This window comes from Pseudophryne corroboree, chromosome 6, assembly GCF_028390025.1.
Source record: "Pseudophryne corroboree isolate aPseCor3 chromosome 6, aPseCor3.hap2, whole genome shotgun sequence".
NCBI classification, from domain to species: Eukaryota; Metazoa; Chordata; class Amphibia; order Anura; family Myobatrachidae; genus Pseudophryne; species Pseudophryne corroboree.
In genome coordinates this window covers 794542445-794561358 of record NC_086449.1, presented here as the reverse complement: position 1 = coordinate 794561358, position 18914 = coordinate 794542445, and the positions used below count along the sequence as shown (strand labels likewise).

The window sequence follows — 18914 nt, the reverse complement described above, 5'->3', positions numbered from 1 at the left end:
AGGATACTTCGGCTTAGTGTATGGCCACCCTAACACTGATGTGTCTATATGAAGTCCGATATCCGAGTGGAGGCACGTAGGTACAAGCCAGGTTGGATTTCTGGAATGAGCAGATCAGGAACAGCCGGAGGCTATAGCAGCTGGGTTTGATAGATTAGGTGGACAGGCAGATGTAAGTGGAGTCAGTAGACAAGAGGAGCAGACAGATAATCACTGGAGCAAGACAACAATACTCGTGCAATAAGCAGATTACCATCTACGGGCCCACACAGGAAACCGCTGGTTATCATGGTTTAAAGTAAGGAACGGTCTCAATGAACAGGGGTTGAATTGCCAGTTGATTCTAAACAATCACTATTATCAGAGAAGCAGCCCTGCACCAGCTAGGCCAGAGGTTCTCAAACTCGGTCTTCGGGACCCCACACAGTGCATGTTTTGAAGGTAACCCAGCAGGTGCACAGGTGTATTAATTACTCACTGACACATTTTAAAAGGTCCACAGGTGGAGCTAATTATTCCACTTGCGATTCTGTGAGGAGACCTGCAAAACATGCACTGTGTGGGCCCCCGAGGACCGAGTTTGAGAACCTCTGGGCTAGACTAAGAGCCTGTGCAGGATTGCAGCAAGTCCGTTCCACCTCTGCTCCAGTCTGATTTTAACAGTTGAAGGGAACATAAGCAGAACCCACAGAATGATCAATAGTCGCTGTAGATGCCTGTGTCCTGCTCACCCCCCCCCCCCTCCAAAGCAGATGACAGAAGGGATAGAGAAGTAGAGAATGTTCTATGTATCTGCTGCTCCAACACCTACCTTGCAAAGGCTGAAATACAGTCACGTTCACTGCAACAGCATTTGCTATAGAGATCTACAATCCTCTGTTCATATGTCAAACATGGACCAAAGGGAATAACTAAAGCCAGTGTGCAAGTAACTTGGAGGCACTGGAGTAAGCAGATTATGTAACAGCAAACCTTTTAGGACAAATGTGCAGCCCCCAGTCTGAAAGGGACCACAGCCTCTCAGATCCATCAGGTGCTACATTCAGTACAAACCTTCCACTCCAGCACCTAGAACTTCAGAGCTGAAAGCTTAGGGCTATAAGAGGGGTGAGGCCAAGCAGAAGTGCTAAACTCGGGGTTATCACTAACAAATAAAACTGGGGAATTAAACTACATTTGTTAGCTAGCACTGTACTAATTTATTTAAATACAAAATGTGCATCTCCAAAATTTATAAGGTTGCCCATCGATGGTCTTGGGGGAACACAAAGGATGAGTTTGGTATCTCCCTAGGAGCTAGGGCACAGGAATAGGCAAGAACTGGCTGATCGAACCTCAGCCACGGACAAAGCTTAAATATAAAACCTGCTCTTTCCTCCGGCAGACCTGGTCTGCCACTGCTCCATGATGTGCCTCCCTTAGAAGGGCTGACCATCCTAGCAGGGTGTGCGGTAAGTGGGCTGGGAACCAGTAACTTGAGCACAGAATAGGTCTTTCATACTTCCATCTTAATGCAGCCATTGGTTCAGATAAGAGTAAGCCCCTCCCTATTTCTATACAGAGCAGAGAGTGTACAACTCCTGAGTAACAGGCAGACTCCTACACAAGACTTGCACCAACATGACGTAGTGCAGCGCTGGCTTACTGAAGTTTCTATGGAGTGCGTCTAATCATACCACAACTGGTTTCCTGGGCGATAATGACCGAGAGACCCCAAAATGTATTAGAAGTGAATTTTGGAGTGCATGTGAAACTACATATAACGCACGAAAGAATTTTGTTCTTAGGGTGGAAGATTCTCTCAAGAACAGCGAATATTCTGATTTGCTCCTTATTAGTCATTGATGGCACTCCAAAATAGATCAGGTGAAGCCCACTCCAGCCAGGGCATCAGCAGCCATTGAATGGTCTACTCTAGTGAAAAGTATTTCTGGGTCTCCGGGAAAACTAGGATGAAAAAAAAACACACATTTTGGTGTCTTCTGTATATGAAAGGAATGATTACCACTAAACGTCCTTAATTGTATATTCCTAGTTTGTAGCCCAAACAGCATCTTCCCTGAAACAAGCAGCAAAGTCAGGGACTTTTGCCAAGTGTATTCTGGTGACCAAGACTTGAGCCAAAAGGCTCGGATCCCCATCACTGAATTGGCCAAGTATCTGGCGGCTAGAACAGGACGGAGTCAACTCTGTGTAGGAGAATGTGTCCAAGATATTACAGTCAAAGGCATCCACTGTGGGTGGTTGCTTCTTAGGACTGTGAGAAGACACCGGCAGCTGTAAGGAGGCCCAACTGGCCCATGGGTAGTTTCATTTTGTATTTGACAAAGACAGCGGGGTACCTTGTCTGGCACATGGATTCCTAGGAATCCGACATGGGTGCATAGCAGGGTGTGAGAGAACCCCGACACCTACTACAGTGTATCAGAACCTAGAGTAACACCTAAGCTAGCGACACGTAGAGCACGGATTCCCAACTGCAGTACTCAAGGCACACCAACAGTGCAGGTTTTAGTGATATCCATGCATGAGCACAGATTGCTAAATCAAAAAGGTCCTAATTATGTAACTAAGTATGGCTTTCCTTAAAACCTGGACTGTGCCTTGAAGTCCGTGGTTAGGAACTCATGTGGTAGAGTAGAACAATAAAATACTTCCACGGGACTGTGCAGTCCTGTGGGAGAGGTTTAGTCTTCTTCTGTCAGTTGTCCCCTTGGAAGTTTGTTTCAATCGCTGGTGAGTGGGTGGCAGACTGGTTATAGAAGGCAAAGGACCACATAAAACTGCAGCCACCTTGACTGCATATGCACTGTTGTTTTAACAGAAGACGCATCACTTGGACTGTTGCACATTGGGGCTAATTCAGACCTGATCGATGCTGTGTGTTTTCGCACAGCTGGCGATCAGGTCTGAACTGCGCATGCGTCGCAGTGCGCATGTGCATGCTATAGATGCTATTAACAGGCAGGGGCGTTTGCTGGGCGGGAGGCAGCGGGCCGGTGGCGTTTGGCCGCAGTTTTGGGGGCGCGGTCCGGGCATCTCAGGCATGCCTGGACCGTGTGGGGGCGGGACACGATGGCTGCGTGATGTCACACGCAGCCGCTGCGGCCCGGGATGCGACAAGTAGCTCCCTGCCAGCGCGCAGGGTTGAGTTACTGCCTGACATGCAGGGCGGACTAGCCCGGTGCTGGGCATCCACCCGCATGTCAGAGTAAATTATCGTAGATGTGCCAAATTTAGCACATCTACGATCAGAACTGAATTACCCCCATTGGGGGTAATTCAGAGTTGATCGCAGCAGCAAATTTGTTAGCAGTTGGGCAAAACCATGTGCAGTGCAGGGGGGACAGATGTAACATGTGCAGAGAGTTATATTTGGGTGGGTTATTTTGTTTCTGTGCAGGGTAAATACTGTCTGCTTTATTTTTACACTGCAGTTTAGATTTCAGTTTGAACACCCCCACCCAAATCTAACTCTCTCTGCACATGTTATATCTGCCTCTCGTGCAGTGCACATGGTTTTGCCCAACTGCTAACAAATTTGCTGTTGCGATCAACTCTGAATTACCCCCATTGTGCAACTAGAATGGTCCTGACTCCCCATAGCCTCAGCATCCCATGCACTGGTTTTAGTGGCTGAAACTTTTTTTTTTAAATCAGGCGACATTTTTACATATACCCAATGTAGAACGTATGGGTGTGTTGCACAGGTGAAAGCACCTTTCCATAAGGAGATCCCATACCTACGGGGGACACATGGCTGGGGAGGGTGCAGCCACTTCTCATTCTCTTCACTACATTGCTATGATCATGCTCCAACAGTGGATGAAAAGCCTAAGGTGTTAGGGGCAGAAGTAACCGTCATTTCCCTACACCTGCCCCGGGATTAGACAGCTGCGTATAAACAGCTTGGATACGACACTGCTTGAAATGTTTTCCCCGAGCTGGTTCTTGCTGCGTGGAAAAAAATTTTTGGGGCCTAATCAAGAACAAAAAGTTGTTTATTCTACTAAATAAAGAGAGAAGGAAACACTCTGTACAAGATTAGATCTTTGTGTTTTCTAGAAGCATTGTTCGATTCCATCACTTTAATAAAACACTGCAGTGTGTGCATCCATCAGTCACCTCACTGATCACAATTACACAATGCCTGGTCTCCGTTGGGTGGATTTTGGACAGCTCCTGAAGTGCAGCCAGCAATTACCGAATAATGACTTCTGCGCAGAGCACTTACTGGAAGTGGAACGAACGTTTTCTCTGCAGCTGCGACGTCTGATCTCAGGCTGAAAAATGTTCCACCAATTAGAGGAAAACCACAAACAAACAAGGAATCCTGATACTATGATTTATCCTGAAGATGTCCATCCTGAGAGTGCTCACACTACAACTCCCATCATGCAGCAACACTACGCTGAGGATGATGAGTGTAAGATTGGCTTGTGCTGGCCGTCTGCCCTATTTATTTATGGCCATGAATCATATAAAGTGTGGGATGTGTGTTACATATTTCAGACATCTAAACGGTTCTCTAGGTAACGAAAAACAACAAAACAGTTTCTATCAACTGGCACTATGTAAACATTACATTCATACTGAAAGTGTTCTGGCCAATACCAGGTACTGAAGTGCCTTCTTGCCCTAACCGCTCACGTTGGGGCACATTTCAGAGAAGTGGCGCAAGGGAAAGAAAATCTCAGATGTTTGGTTACATTCTGCAAACGTCACTGGAATAATGACAGTACCGTTCTCTTCCCCGGAGGTTTTGCGGCGGTCATCCGCGGGCACGTGCACCAGCTGTAGAATCAGGGGTCTTCTCGTCACGATCCCAGTGCCTCGGGGGAGCAGATCCCGGCCAACTAAGCTCTCAAGTACGGAGCTCTTTCCGCTGCTCTGTAGAAGAAGAAACGTAAAACACTCAGCAAAAGACTAAAATAGAGGCAAACTGTCCGTGTTTCAGCCATACTGAACCAAATATGATGGTGAGAATACATTACAGAGAGTATACTTTATATCCATCCACATTTGAGACTATTGTCTAAATTCTCTAATACAAACACACACGCGCTTGTTTGTGGATTGGTGGAGAAATCTGGAGCACCCAGAAGAAACCCATGCAAACACGGGGAGTACATGCAAACTCCACACATGCCAGATCAGAATCAAACTCAATCCAAGCATTGTAAGGCAACGATGATGACCACTGCGTCACTCATTCACATCCCAGCTGTTTTACTGAACAGCCGTGTCGACCATCACTAAGGATGCAAGTTGTCCTGTGAGTCACAGCTGCTGATCATAGGGAACCCAATTCTACAGACTTACACCGCATTCCTTATGTGCGATAAGGACACAGACATAATATAAAGTGTCTGTCCATTCACGTTATGCATCGCACCCATGCATGGCAACAAGCTGACATCTCTCCATGTAGCTTACCCTAACAAACTAATGTGTGCGCTCTCCACTGCATGCAACAAGGCGGCAGGAGAGCGGCTAAGAAAGCACCCCTCCCCCCAATACTCCAGTAATAAGATCTCTGTGGGGGCATTCCCACGTCTTCTACACAAGTCATGAGTATGAAGGTCTGGTCCCTTGGGTCTATGTACTTTTGGCCACTTCTTGTATAGGATTAGAATGTTTGGTGGTGAGTGACCCTTAGCATGACATAGTGCCAGTGTTCTAAACCTCTAATGACCGGCAATAAAACTGCACAAAGATAGATGGGGCTCATCAAAGTAATATCAGACACTTTCATACGCTCATCCAGGCGTAGGTACAATAGGTGCAGGGAGTGCGGCTGCTATGGGGCCCGGTCCGCCTCTAGGGCCCCGGACCTCACTTATGCTGCACTGAGTGAGTCTTACACTCACGTCCTGAGTTCCATGCCTTCTGCTTATCTAACAGTGTGCCGGTGCAGGCACGTCTGCTGTCAGTGTCCTGGCTGGCTCAGTCTCTCTGTCCTCACTACATCAGCATCAGTGAGAACGGGTAGAAGGAGCCGGCCGAGACACTGACAAATGTGCCTGAAGCGCAGCGGTACACTGTTAGATAAGCAGGAGGCACAGGACTCAGAAGGTAAGTTCCTGACCGGCACGGAGTAGCGAGGCGCAGGGGCAGTGGAATTATTTGGGGGTGGAGCTTGGGTTTAGTGTTCGGGGAGGGGGTTGGTGCTGAGCGTGAAGGAGGAATCAGACGGCCAAGAAATGGACACCAGATATCCCTGCATCGGCACACTGACTGTCCCTGAAAGGAAAGCAGAAGTCACAGGGCTGAGAAGGTTAGTTCCGGGTTGGGGGTCATGTGTGGGTGAGGGGGGGAAGGTGTGTGGGTGAGGAGGGGTGGGGGGAGGTGTCCTGAAGAATGTGCTATGGGGCCCCATTAGCGTTAGCTATGCCCCTGCGCTCATCCCAAATATTAGAAAGACTATTGTTAGGACTGACTGGGATCAGAGCACCTGGGGAAGAGGCATTGAGGGCTTGAATAATCTGGAGCCAATGAGAACATTAGAATGCTCACAGCAGCGCAGAGTATTCCAGAAGGAAGAAATGAACACAAGATGAGTGAAATAAAATATCAAGAATAAACCCTTGCTCCCTGTGGATCACAGTGCCATGCTTTTGGCTCCTTCTTCCTATGCTCCTAGGAGGGTAGTGATATGAGCTTTGGAAGATTATCTAAGTACTAGCAGCCCGCGGGACTGCAGTCCTCCCCTATATTGGGCCTGGTGCGGAGCTGAACGGCAGCCATCTATAGATTCATCAGTGCACACGTGCACTAGCCTGTATTAGGTGCACATCACACACTTCCATGTTACTCTGCAGATCCTGCCGTTTAGCAGACACTCACTGAACTCTGCCTATGTGGGAACGTCATGCTGCAGCCCCTCCAGTCTTCAGTGGAGATCCGACTGAAAAAGTCAGTTTGAATATTTCCCACAAATCAGTACTGATTTGCCCCTTACTGTCCACACATGCAATTCCCGCCCTTTTTACCGTTATGACCTCGCCCAGTTTATAAGATTACGATAAGATAGGAATTATTATATATTCATGCAAATCGCTAAGGAAAAAAAAAACAGTGAAAGATGGCAATAATTGCAGTCTGTCAGCACCACACGTGGGGATGTGGTTATGGCGGTTACACACTATACGCTGTATTTACTTGAATTTGTTTCATTTAAAATAATAGTGTGCGCACAGAAACACAGCACAAACTAACAGACTCCAAAAGCTAATGGGAAAGATCCCTTCATTCATTAGGTTTCCCTCAGGCTGTACTATACCCTAGCCCTACGCGGAGTCTCAGCTACTGTAGTACAGCCGTCCGCTCCCTGCACCAAGTGACACTTCCCTTTTATCCACGTTCCCCCATGTAGTCCTTATTGATAGACAGTTCCCTCTTTTTCAGTCAGGACGGGTCATTCATCTTGCTTTATAAGTATGAAGTCATTCGTACAAAGGATTTTATGGATGCCCTTTATAAATGTATTTTTCTTCAATTTGAACATACCATCGCCATTGTATATAGTGGTGTGGGACTTATTTACATGGACTGCGTGGGTTTTAGCACATAAAACATTCCTGTGCTGCTGGGATCCTTGTGCCTAAAATATACTAAACTACATCTATACAAATATGCCATGATTGCAGACACTGACCTGGTGCTGGACAAACCCCGTCCCCTTGCGGCAGGGGCTGGCTGGGCAGGGTGCCATCTGCCCCCCCAGGCCAGTGCAATTTAAGTGTTCCAGGGCCATTTTTGCATTGCATTCCCTGGGAAAAGCTGGGCCATTTGCTTGAGTCTGCCCCCCAAGGCTGAAAGTTGTCAGCCAGCCCCTGCCTTGCAGTATGGCAGTGACAACCAGGGCCGGATTAACAATGGGGCGGATGGAGCTGCAGCTCCAGGCCCCCCATTGAAAATAGGCCCACAGGTACCCCTTCAGCGCAGCCAGTGTTGTCAGAAAAAAAAAAAATTCCTGACACCACCAGCGCAGCTCACTCACCTCCCAGTCACTGGAAAGAACATAACCGGCAAACAGAAGCTCCTACTGCGCCAAAGGGCATGCAGAAGCACCGCCCCTGGACCCCACCGAAGAACAACAACGTCACTGTGAGATGCTCCATCCAGTACTGCCAGATATTCAGAGGAGCTCCACATTCTGGACCAATCCATAGCTCCTCCCGGACCCGTCGGAAGCCCCGCCTCCCGGATCAGTCGGAAGCCCCGCCCCCCAGATCCATCGGAAGCCCCGCCTCCCGGACCTGTTCGAAGCTCAGTCCGCATGCCGTGAGAGATTCAGAAAAGCTCCAAATCTTGGACCCATCCATAGCTCCGCCTCCCGGACCCGCCGGAAGCCCCGCCTCCCAGACCAGTTGGAAGCCCAGCCTCCCGGACCTGTCCAAAGCTCAGCCCGCATGCTGTGAGTACTTTTGCACTGCTTCTTTGTAAGCAGCCTTATCAGCAGCAGGGGCGGGGTGAATAATTTTGCAGCAGTTACCACAGGGGTCGCAGATTTTCCCATGCACCCTCTGACCCCATTTCTGCTCCTCCCCCTGTCTTCTACTGCTTTTCTCCCCACCAGATGCTATTATACAGAGACACACTGTGACTGGACCGGGTGGTGGAGATCATGTACCACCAGGTTAAGTTTTCCCCTAAATGGCCAGTGATGTCAGATATGGCTGCAGCAACCTACAGTATGCCCCTTCCCCTCCTGTGTCTCTGCCCCCTCTAAACCTGCTTCTTTGCCTCCTCTCCACCCGTATCTTTGCCTCCGTTGCTCCTGTGTCTCTGCCCCCTCTCCTCCTGCGTCTCTGCCCCCTCCTCACCTGTATCTATACCCCCTCTCCACCTACCTCTCTGCCTCCTCTCCACCCGTATCTCTGCCCCTTCCCCTCCTGCATCTCTTTCCCCGACCCACCGGTGTCTTTGCCCCCTCTCCACCTGCATCTCTGCCCCCTCTCCACCAGCTTCTCTTCTCCCTCCCCACCTGTGTCTCTGCCCCTTCCTCTTCCTGCATCTCTGCCCCATCCCCACTCGCGTCTCTGCCCCTTCCCCACCCGTATCTCTTCCCCCGCTCCACCTACATCTCTGCCCCCTCTTCCCCAGCTTCTCTTCTCCCTCCCCACCCGTATCTCTGCCCCTTCCCCACCCGCATCTCTTCTCCCTCCCCACCCGTGTCTCTGCCCCTTCCCCTCCTGCATCTCTGCACCCTCCCCACCCGCATCTCTTCCCCCGCCCCACCGGTGTCTCTGCCCCCTCTACACCTGCTTCTCTTCTCCCTCCACTCCCGTGTCTCTGCCCCCTCCCCACCCGCGCCTCTGCCCCCTCCTCACCCACATCTCTGCCCCCTCCTCACCCACATCTCTGCCCCCTCCTCACCCACATCTCTGCCCCCTCCTCACCCACATCTCTGCCCCTTGCCCTCCTGTGTCTCTGTCCCCTTCCCACCTGCGTCTCTGCCCCCTCCTCACCTGTGTCTCTGCCCCCTCCCCACCCATGTCTCTGCCTCCTCCTGCGTCTCTGCCCCCTCCTCACCTGCATCCCTGCCCCCTCACCTGCATCTTTGCCCCCTCCCCACCTGTGTCTCTGCCCCTTCCCCTCCTGCATGCCTGCCCCCTCCTCACCTGCATATTTGCCCCCTTCACAACATGTGCTTCTCACAGCCCCTCCACCTGTATCTCTCTCCACCTGTCTGCCCCTTCACCACCTGTGCTTCTGCCCCTCGCCAACCTGTGTCTCTGCACCCTCTCCACCTATGTCTCTGCCTTCTCTCTACTTGTACTTCCACCTTCCTCTTCACTTGTGTCTCTGCCACCTTCACTACCTGTGTGTCCACCCCTACCACCTGTGTCTTGTTCCCCACTTGTGTCATTGCCCGTTTCGCACCTGTGCCTCTGCCTCTCTCTCCATGTGTATCTCTGCCTCCCTCCCTACCTGTGTCCCTTCTCCCTTCACCACCTGTGCTTCCGCCCCTCTCATCACTTGTATCTCAGGGTATTTTTACGAAAAATACCCTGAGAATTGTGGTAACAGGATTCGCAGGGACAGAGCTTTCTCACAAGCTCTGTCCCTGTTGGTGGTAATTGATACATCCCTGCAGTGTATTAAATTTTCACAATGTGATTTTGGTCACATGTATCACATCTGCATCTCAGATGTGGATTGTGCAAAATATGACGCATAGTGTGGGGATGTAGTGTAGTAGTGATATAGTGAAGTAGTGTGGGGAGGAAATGCAGTGATATAGCATGCCACCACACCCCCATGCCCACACAGGGAGAAATTATCTGTGGCGCTAATCACACCCACTGCGCAGCAACAATAGGCCCTTCAGAAATTTCAGCTCCAGGCCAATGTGGACCTTAATCTGGCACTGGTGACAACATGTATAAATGCCTCACAGATCAGTAGCCGTCTGATATATTTTAGCCTTTGGAAGTCTATAGATTGTAAGCTTGCGAGCAGGGCCTTCCTACCTCTTTGTCTGTTTGTTATTAGTTACCCAGTTTCGTTTTATCATTGTGTCCAACTGTAAAGCGCAACGGAATTTGCTGTGCTATATAAGAAACTGTTGATAATAAATAAAGTCTGGATAATGATCAAGTGCGGTTTAGCATCTAAATGGTTGCCGAGGGCAACAGCCGCCTTTTCTTTTAAACCAGTTTCCAATAATGTCCCTGTCTGTGTACTATCTGTTTAACTTGGCACAGTTTATTACTGTATCACATAAGTGGGAGGAGCAGGTATACCAGCAGCACAGAGTATATCAGGAGATGAGGGATGTGTCAGCGAGAACAGGGGCAGTGACATGATGTGAGGAAGGGAATGGAGGCAGCATGAAGCTACAGGCTGAGAGTTTATAGCGGGAGGAGCAGGGTACTCAGCAGCACAGAGTATATCAGGAGATGAGTGATGTGCGAGGACAGGGCTGCATGTGACAGGGGCAGTGACATGATGTGAGGAAGGGAATGGAGGCAGCATGAAGCTACAGGCTGAGAGTTTATAGCGGGAGGAGCAGGGTACTCAGCAGCACAGAGTATATCAGGAGATGAGTGATGTGCGAGGACAGGGCTGCATGTGACAGGGGACGTGACATGATGTGAGGAGGGGAGTGAAGGCAAAAAGCCACATACTGAAATGTATACAGTGGAAGGAGCAGGGTCTCCCAGCAGCACAGAGTATATCAGGAGATGAAGGATGAGTCAGACAGGGCTGCATGTGACAGGGGCAGTGACATGATGTGAGGAAGGGAATGGAGGTAGCATGAAGCTACAGGCTGAGAGTTTATAGCGGGAGGAGCAGGGTACTCAGCAGCACAGAGTATATCAGGAGATGAGTGATGTGCGAGGACAGGGCTGCATGTGACAGGGGACGTGACATGATGTGAGGAGGGGAGTGAAGGCAAAAAGCCACATACTGAAATGTATACAGTGGAAGGAGCAGGGTCTCCCAGCAGCACAGAGTATATCAGGAGATGAAGGATGTGTCAGACAGGGCTGCATGTGACAGGGGCAGTGACATGATGTGAGGAAGGGAATGGAGGTAGCATGAAGCTACAGGCTGAGAGTTTATAGCGGGAGGAGCAGGGTACTCAGCAGCACAGAGTATATCAGGAGATGAGTGATGTGCGAGGACAGGGCTGCATGTGACAGGGGACGTGACATGATGTGAGGAGGGGAGTGAAGGCAAAAAGCCACATACTGAAATGTATACAGTGGAAGGAGCAGGGTCTCCCAGCAGCACAGAGTATATCAGGAGATGAAGGATGTGTCAGACAGGGCTGCATGTGACAGGGGCAGTGACATGATGTGAGGAAGGGAATGGAGGTAGCATGAAGCTACAGGCTGAGAGTTTATAGCGGGAGGAGCAGGGTACTCAGCAGCACAGAGTATATCAGGAGATGAGTGATGTGCGAGGACAGGGCTGCATGTGACAGGGGACGTGACATGATGTGAGGAGGGGAGTGAAGGCAAAAAGCCACATACTGAAATGTATACAGTGGAAGGAGCAGGGTCTCCCAGCAGCACAGAGTATATCAGGAGATGAAGGATGTGTCAGACAGGGCTGCATGTGACAGGGGCAGTGACATGATGTGAGGAAGGGAATGGAGGTAGCATGAAGCTACAGGCTGAGAGTTTATAGCGGGAGGAGCAGGGTACTCAGCAGCACAGAGTATATCAGGAGATGAGTGATGTGCGAGGACAGGGCTGCATGTGACAGGGGACGTGACATGATGTGAGGAGGGGAGTGAAGGCAAAAAGCCACATACTGAAATGTATACAGTGGAAGGAGCAGGGTCCCCCAGCAGCACAGAGAGTATCAGGAGATTAGTGATGTGTTAGTGTGGACAGGGCTGCATGTGTCAGGATGTTAGGAGAGGAATGGTAGCAATCTGTATGATACAAAGGTCCAGCTGGTTTGAAAATAGGAAGTGAAAGAAACAATAAAATGAACTGATCTGCTGGCAGAGGTCCAATGCACAGGCCTTCAGCGATACAAGCGTCACAACTGAGAGAATGAGCCTTACAGTACCTACAATGCTACAACCCGATAAGAACCAGACAACAATCTGACAGGCCAGAAACTGACTCACACGTGTCTCGCCGTGTGCTCCGAGTCCCATGATCAACACTATAAACAAGACGACACAACAAACAGCCTGCACTCGGTGTGAAATATAATGACATGGACACTTCACTACAGGCCTGGAGATATCGTGGTCATGGTGCTCACTACAGAACGCACTCCGCTAACTGCAGTATATCCGCTGTTATGCTCCTGCCCTCCGTCCTAACATATTCCTGACCCTCCACAAGAGACAATTACCAGCATTATTATCTGTTGTTCTGTAACATTAGCCAGAGCTTTACATCTACATTAACCAGTAATCCTGCCACATGGTAACCAGGTGTTCCGTAAGAAGTGTGGCTCCTGCAACCAGGTATAGAGAGTTCTGTACATGGGGTATATTAGCTACAAGAACCAGATCTAAGTGCTCTAAAGCCAGGCGCGCTTGGCGTGGGCCGCACACAAGACCGGCGCGCTTGGCGGGGGGGGGGGGGGGGGGGGGGGGGGAGGGGGGGACAGGCTAGTACAATAATCTGCAAACATGACTATTAGCTGCCCCCAATGTGCTCCCTTATGTACTTTATCATTAGCCGTAATAGGAATAGAACACTACTCATGGTATAAACAAAAAGTAATCTAGATGTGGGTTAGAACAATAACACTACAAACCCTAATAATAAATTGTAACATTCAGCACACACCCTGGTGAGAGCTTATTAACCTTGTGAGGGTCAGGAGCAGTGTGTCTAATGAGGAATCCCTCCGCTCACCAGGGAAGTGTTCCAAAGACCCTAGGACTGAGGCCTCTACTGCAAAGCCTGACACCTATTATCAACCAATAACTCAGGCCCCTGGAAAATTCAGATCAATGTACTATCAAAACATTTCAGGACAATTCTGGAAATCATCAGATGAAGCCACCATAATACAGCTCTGCTCATACATTCATTAGGGACATCACTGGGGCACACAGTACCTCATGCCTCAGTAGTGTCAGAAATATGTAAAGAATTGATGGGTTCCACTCTCAGAATATTGTTCCAGATCCCGCTGTGTATATGCAACAACAATTTGGGAAAAACACACCCCCCTTTCTATAGGTCTCTGATGAGAAGAAAGTACCGTATATACTCGAGTATAAGCCGACTTTTTCAGCACGTTTTTTTGTGCTGAAAAAGCCCCCTCGGCTTATACCCGAGTCAGTGGAAGGAGGGACACGAAGGGCACAGCGCGTGGCTCTCCTGTGTCCTTCCTGCGTCTCCGTCGGCGTGTGTGTTAAATGAACTGCCCGTTCGTGAGCTCTGATTGGCTCACGAACCGGCACTTCATTCAATACACACACGCCGCCGGAGACGGAGACGCAGGAGGGACACAGGAGAGCCGCACGCTGTGCCCTCCATGTCCCTCCTTCAGAAGACAACGCGGGAGCGATGGAGGGTAAGTACCCTTCCTGGCACTGTGGGGCATATCTGGCAGCATGAGGGCACATCTGGCACAGTGGGGCATATCTGGCAGCATGAGGGCACATCTGGCACAGTGGGGCATATCTGGCAGCATGAGGGCACATCTGGCACAGTGGGGCATATCTGGCATCATGAGGGCACACCTGGCACAGTGGGGCATATATGGCACATCTGGCAGCATGAGGGCACATCTGAGGGCACAGCAGATATAGGGGTATATGCAATTGCGGTCAAATTGCCGCAAATGTCAGAAAACGGGGCATTTGACACAAAAATAAAAAATTGACAATACAATACAGTACTTGTCGACAAAAAAAAAAAAAACACGGACGTTTCAGATTCGACTTTTTGAAATTCGACAGTTGTCAAATTCGACATGTCTGCAATGGTAAAAATGCGGCTTTTCGACAAAAGTATATTCAATTGAAGAATGTCTATTCGACAACAGTGCTTTTCGGCGGTAATTTCATCAATTTCATTCCGCCTCGCTTTGCTGGCGGAATCTAATAAACAAATTTAAAAACCTGTTTTTTTTGTGTGTTTTTTTTATTGCTAATAACATCTCTATTTATATTAGAAGGGATTATGTACTTGGTTTGTCTATAAGGAGACACAAGTATTATTTATATATCTTTTTAAATAATATATATTTTTTTTAACTGACTAAAATAATACGGAGAGATCAGAGCATGGTTTTCAGTGGGAAGTGGTGGGAATGGGTTAAAATCAAGAAAAAAAAAAATATGCGTGGGGTCCCCCCTCCTAAGCATAACCAGCCTCGGGCTCTTTGAGACGGTCCTGGTTGTAAAAAATACGGCGGGGGGGAATGACAGGGGATCCCCCGTAATTTCACAACCAGCACCGGGCTCTGCGTCCGGTCCTGGTGCCAAAAATACGGGGGACAAAAAACGTAGGGGTGCCCCGTATTTTTAACACCAGCACTGTAACCTCACCGCGAGTAACCTCACCGCAAAGTTCCCACCACTGAAGATAATGGAGCGGCTGTGCAATGCGCCGTCTGACAGCTCAGACGCGCCCAGCCAATCAGGAGAGTGCCACGACGTGGCGCTCCCTGATTGGCTGAAGGGACCCTCTGTGACAGGAGTCACGTGGGGTCCCAGCATTTGGGGAAAGGGGTCCCATGTGTAAACATGGGACCCCTTTCAGTGCGTGGTCCGGGTAAATGCGTTTTTTTTTTTTTTTTTTTGCCAAGTACATGGATTACAAAAAAGAACAGGACACAAGCTACACTGGGTTTTGGTGAGTATAATTTTATTTTCAGGTACACCGTGGATTCTACTTGGAGAAGTGAACATAGGTATGTGTGTGTCGGCATGTATGTAATAAAGTTTTACTTTCACGGTGTGCGTGTACTGTTTTTATTTGGGTATTTTTTTTGCAGTAGAACTACAGGTACCAGCGGGCCCGTTTCCCCCCCGCATGCTGGTACTTGTGGTTCTCCAAGTACCAGCTTGCGGGGGAGGCTTGCTGGGACTTGTAGTTCTGCTGCAAAAAACAATACTCTTTATTTTGTCACTGGGCTATCAGACCCCCATCCGCAGCCCATGGATGGGGGGGGGGGACACAGCCTCGGGCTTCACCCCTGGCCCTTGGGTGGCTGGAGGGGGGACCCCTTGATTTAAGGGGTCCCCACTCCAAGGTACCCCGGCCAGGGGTGACTAGTTAGTGATTTAATGCCACAGCCGCAGGGACAAATATAAAAGTGTCCCCCGGCTGTAGCATTATCTCTCTGACTAGTGGAGCCCGGTGCTGGTGTTAAAAAAAAAACAGGGGGACCCCTACGCTTTTTGTCCCCCGTATTTTTTGCACCAGGACCGGACACAGAGCCTGTGCGTTCCACATACAAGAAGTGAGTTTCCATCGCTCTCTTGCAGCCTTCCAGTGTCTGTCGAGAATAGATGAGAAAGCAGAAAGAAGGAGGTCGTTGGAATAACTTTTCCTGCTGGAAAGCGAGTATTGTCCCCAGGAAGATAGAATACCTGAAGGAAACATCAGTTAAAGATACTTTTATGAGCCTCGTCTTCCATCTCTTCTATGTGAGTTCGGTACGCACCATTTTAAGACCTCCCCTCACTTTGTGTCCACTTGTTAAAGATACCTTTATATGAGGATCTCTACTTATGCCTATGTGAGTTTGGTACGTTTCCCCTGTCTGCACCATCTCCATTTTACCCTTACCCTCTCTATACGGGTGGGATATACCATACCATTGGTTTCTTTGCTGCTTATGTTTCCGGTCCGCCTGGGAGATTATCCGTCGTTATGAAGAAGTAGCATTAAGAGGACATCAACCAGACGAACCATTGACCAGAAAAAGGAACCTTTATGAGCTTCAATTACTCAGAATCCACGTGAGTACGGTGTGTACCAAGAAAAAACATCTACTTCTGTATCTTAGGACATCCCCTCTTGTGAATTATCTATTAAAGATACCTTTATATGAGGATTTACATACGTACCAACGTAAGTTCGGTACGCCAATTCTCCCCCTGAATATTCAGTACCTATTCCATTTCCCCTATCATCAGTATTCGTAAATTGGTTAAAGACATACTACACCATCAGTTTCTCCACCTTTGTATTTCCGAGGAAACTATACATCTGTTTTTTGAAGTACCCCTCCTCCTTGGATATCCCGCCAGTGAACTCTCGATGGGAAAAGAAACCTTTATGAACATTGATTATCCTTTGTCCACATGAGTACGGTGTGTACCCCGTGGAATTCTTTCCCGCTTTCAAGAACTTTCCTCCATGAATGTTCCTTTCCAAGACTAGAGACTCCTTCACTATTTGGGACACTCATCATTATTAACCACACATTGTTGGGACACTCCTTATTTTTATGCATTTTTGTAACATTGTGTTGGATAGCGCGTTAAGGTGGTAGTACTTTTCTTGTTGTCCTGGTTGTAAAAATACGGGGGATCCCCTGTCAATCCCCCCCCCCCCCCCCCCCGTATTTTTACAACCAGGACCGGCTCAGAGCCCGAGGCTGGTTATGCTTAGGAGGGGGGACCCCACGCAATTTTTTTCTGGGTTTTTTAAACATTTTTGTACCGTCCAAAAAGTCGAATCCAGGACGCACACTATCCGTCAATTGGTCCGTTTTTCGACAGCGAGACTGTCGAATCCGTTTATTGAATATGTCGAATTCGGGTCCCGGCGGCCAGGATTCGACTGTCGAATTGTGTCGAATTTAAAAACGGTCGAATTCCATTCGGAGTTCGACCGCAACTGCATATACCCCATACTGTGCAAACAAATATAAGGAATACTATTATATTATATATATCATATGGTATGTTCTCTCGCCAACCCCAGTAACTATAATGCACACATACCTGGCTAGTTTTATACCCCCCACACTGTCTACTGCAAGCATGTGGTCTCCTATGTGCTCTGAAAGATAACCGAGGCGGCTCAAACTACCCAGAGTCCTCAGGGCACACGGACACTCCTGATATTAAGGTTAGCCATACTGACTTCATTAAAACCTCATTGATATCCTTAAAATCTGTACTGTAAAGGCCAGGTACACATCTGACAGATATGTCGGCGGCTCGCCAACCTACCGGCCGATCCAGGTAAGTGGACACACTTACCGATTGGCTGCTCGATATGTCTGTCCCTGTCATGCAGCTGGGCGGGCATTTGCCCGGCTAGCTGTGGCATCGGCTCCCGCAGCAAGTGTACCGACGGCCCACACACACACACAGCGCGATGCGCAGATATACCGGACACCACGGCCATGCAGATTTGTCTGTGACCTGCGTCTTTCTCAGACATATCGCTGGTACACATACGCCGAAATATCGCCCATTGTGTGCCCAGCATTACCGTGCCTTGCAGGCAGAGAGTGAACTACACCAACGTAAGCGTCAAAACCAGCACAATAGGGGGGGGGGTATATATATATATATATATATATATATATATATATATATATATATGTGTATATATATATATATATATATATATATATATATATATATATATATATACTTTTAAGCTAACATATTGCTGCAAGATTGGTGTGGGTGGGTGTGTGTATATATATATATATATATATATACACACGCGCATCATATATATTTTATATATACACATACATAATGTGCATGTGCAGTACTCCCTGGGCTCCTTTGGGGAGATGGGGGTACAGCAGCCCCCCCAGACTCACCTGGGTCCCCACCACCACGATCTGGGGCAGTTGAATGACGTCGGCTCCCACCGTGTTGAAGACGTCCTGGAGCTTGTTGATGACCGGGATGAGGGCCTCCATGTCTCAGGCCTGTGGCGGTCTACGGATGGAGGGACAGGGGGGCGGGAGCGGCCGCTGCTCTCTGCCGCCTGCACCACCACTAAGCAACCATTCACCTGGCCCACAGCCCTTTGCGGCAGTGAGGACTGATGCGGGAGGGCGCGGAAGATTAGGCGCGCATGCGCTGAACCTCTGCAGCTGCCGGGAAATGTAGTACTCCTGCGCTGATAGGAAGCCGCGGCGGCCATCTTTGGTTTTGGAAAACAGATTAGGGACTTGTATGTGGCGGGTACAATTGTAATACAAAAGAACGAAGTCACTACTCTTTTCGTATGTGCTGGTGCATGGAGTGATAACACACTCTAGTGTGCAGTAATGGGTTTGGGTACATTAGCCCCACAATTACAGGTTTTCTTTTGCCCACACTAAATATGTCCACTGCTGTGTGATAGACTGGTGACCGGAAATACGTCACACTTCAAAAACCAGGAAGTAATGGTTTTATTTTGAAAGGTCCCTGACAGTGACATTGGGAGATAAGAAACTAGAGATAGCAGAGCATGCTCCTGGGGCGTACATTGCTCTCCCTCCAAAATATC

At 48.9% G+C, this 18914-nt stretch overlaps 1 protein-coding gene across 4 annotated transcripts in view; it reads right to left on the bottom strand.

The window, feature by feature from the left end:
• DNM1L (dynamin 1 like) overlaps nucleotides 1-18496 on the bottom strand; it is an 87765-nt gene extending 69269 nt beyond the window's left edge. For 2 of the 4 annotated variants that reach the window (XM_063928872.1, XM_063928874.1), the window contains exons 1-2: nucleotides 18235-18496; nucleotides 4743-4890 (exon numbers count right to left, since the gene is read on the bottom strand). In XM_063928872.1, the coding sequence (XP_063784942.1) occupies nucleotides 4743-4890; nucleotides 18235-18336 (250 nt within the window). In that variant the 5' untranslated portion in view covers nucleotides 18337-18496. The remainder of the gene's footprint in view (nucleotides 1-4742; nucleotides 4891-18234) is intronic. The other 2 variants (XM_063928875.1, XM_063928876.1) reach the window with 2 other exon arrangements.
• Nucleotides 18497-18914: the final 418 nt, after the last annotated feature.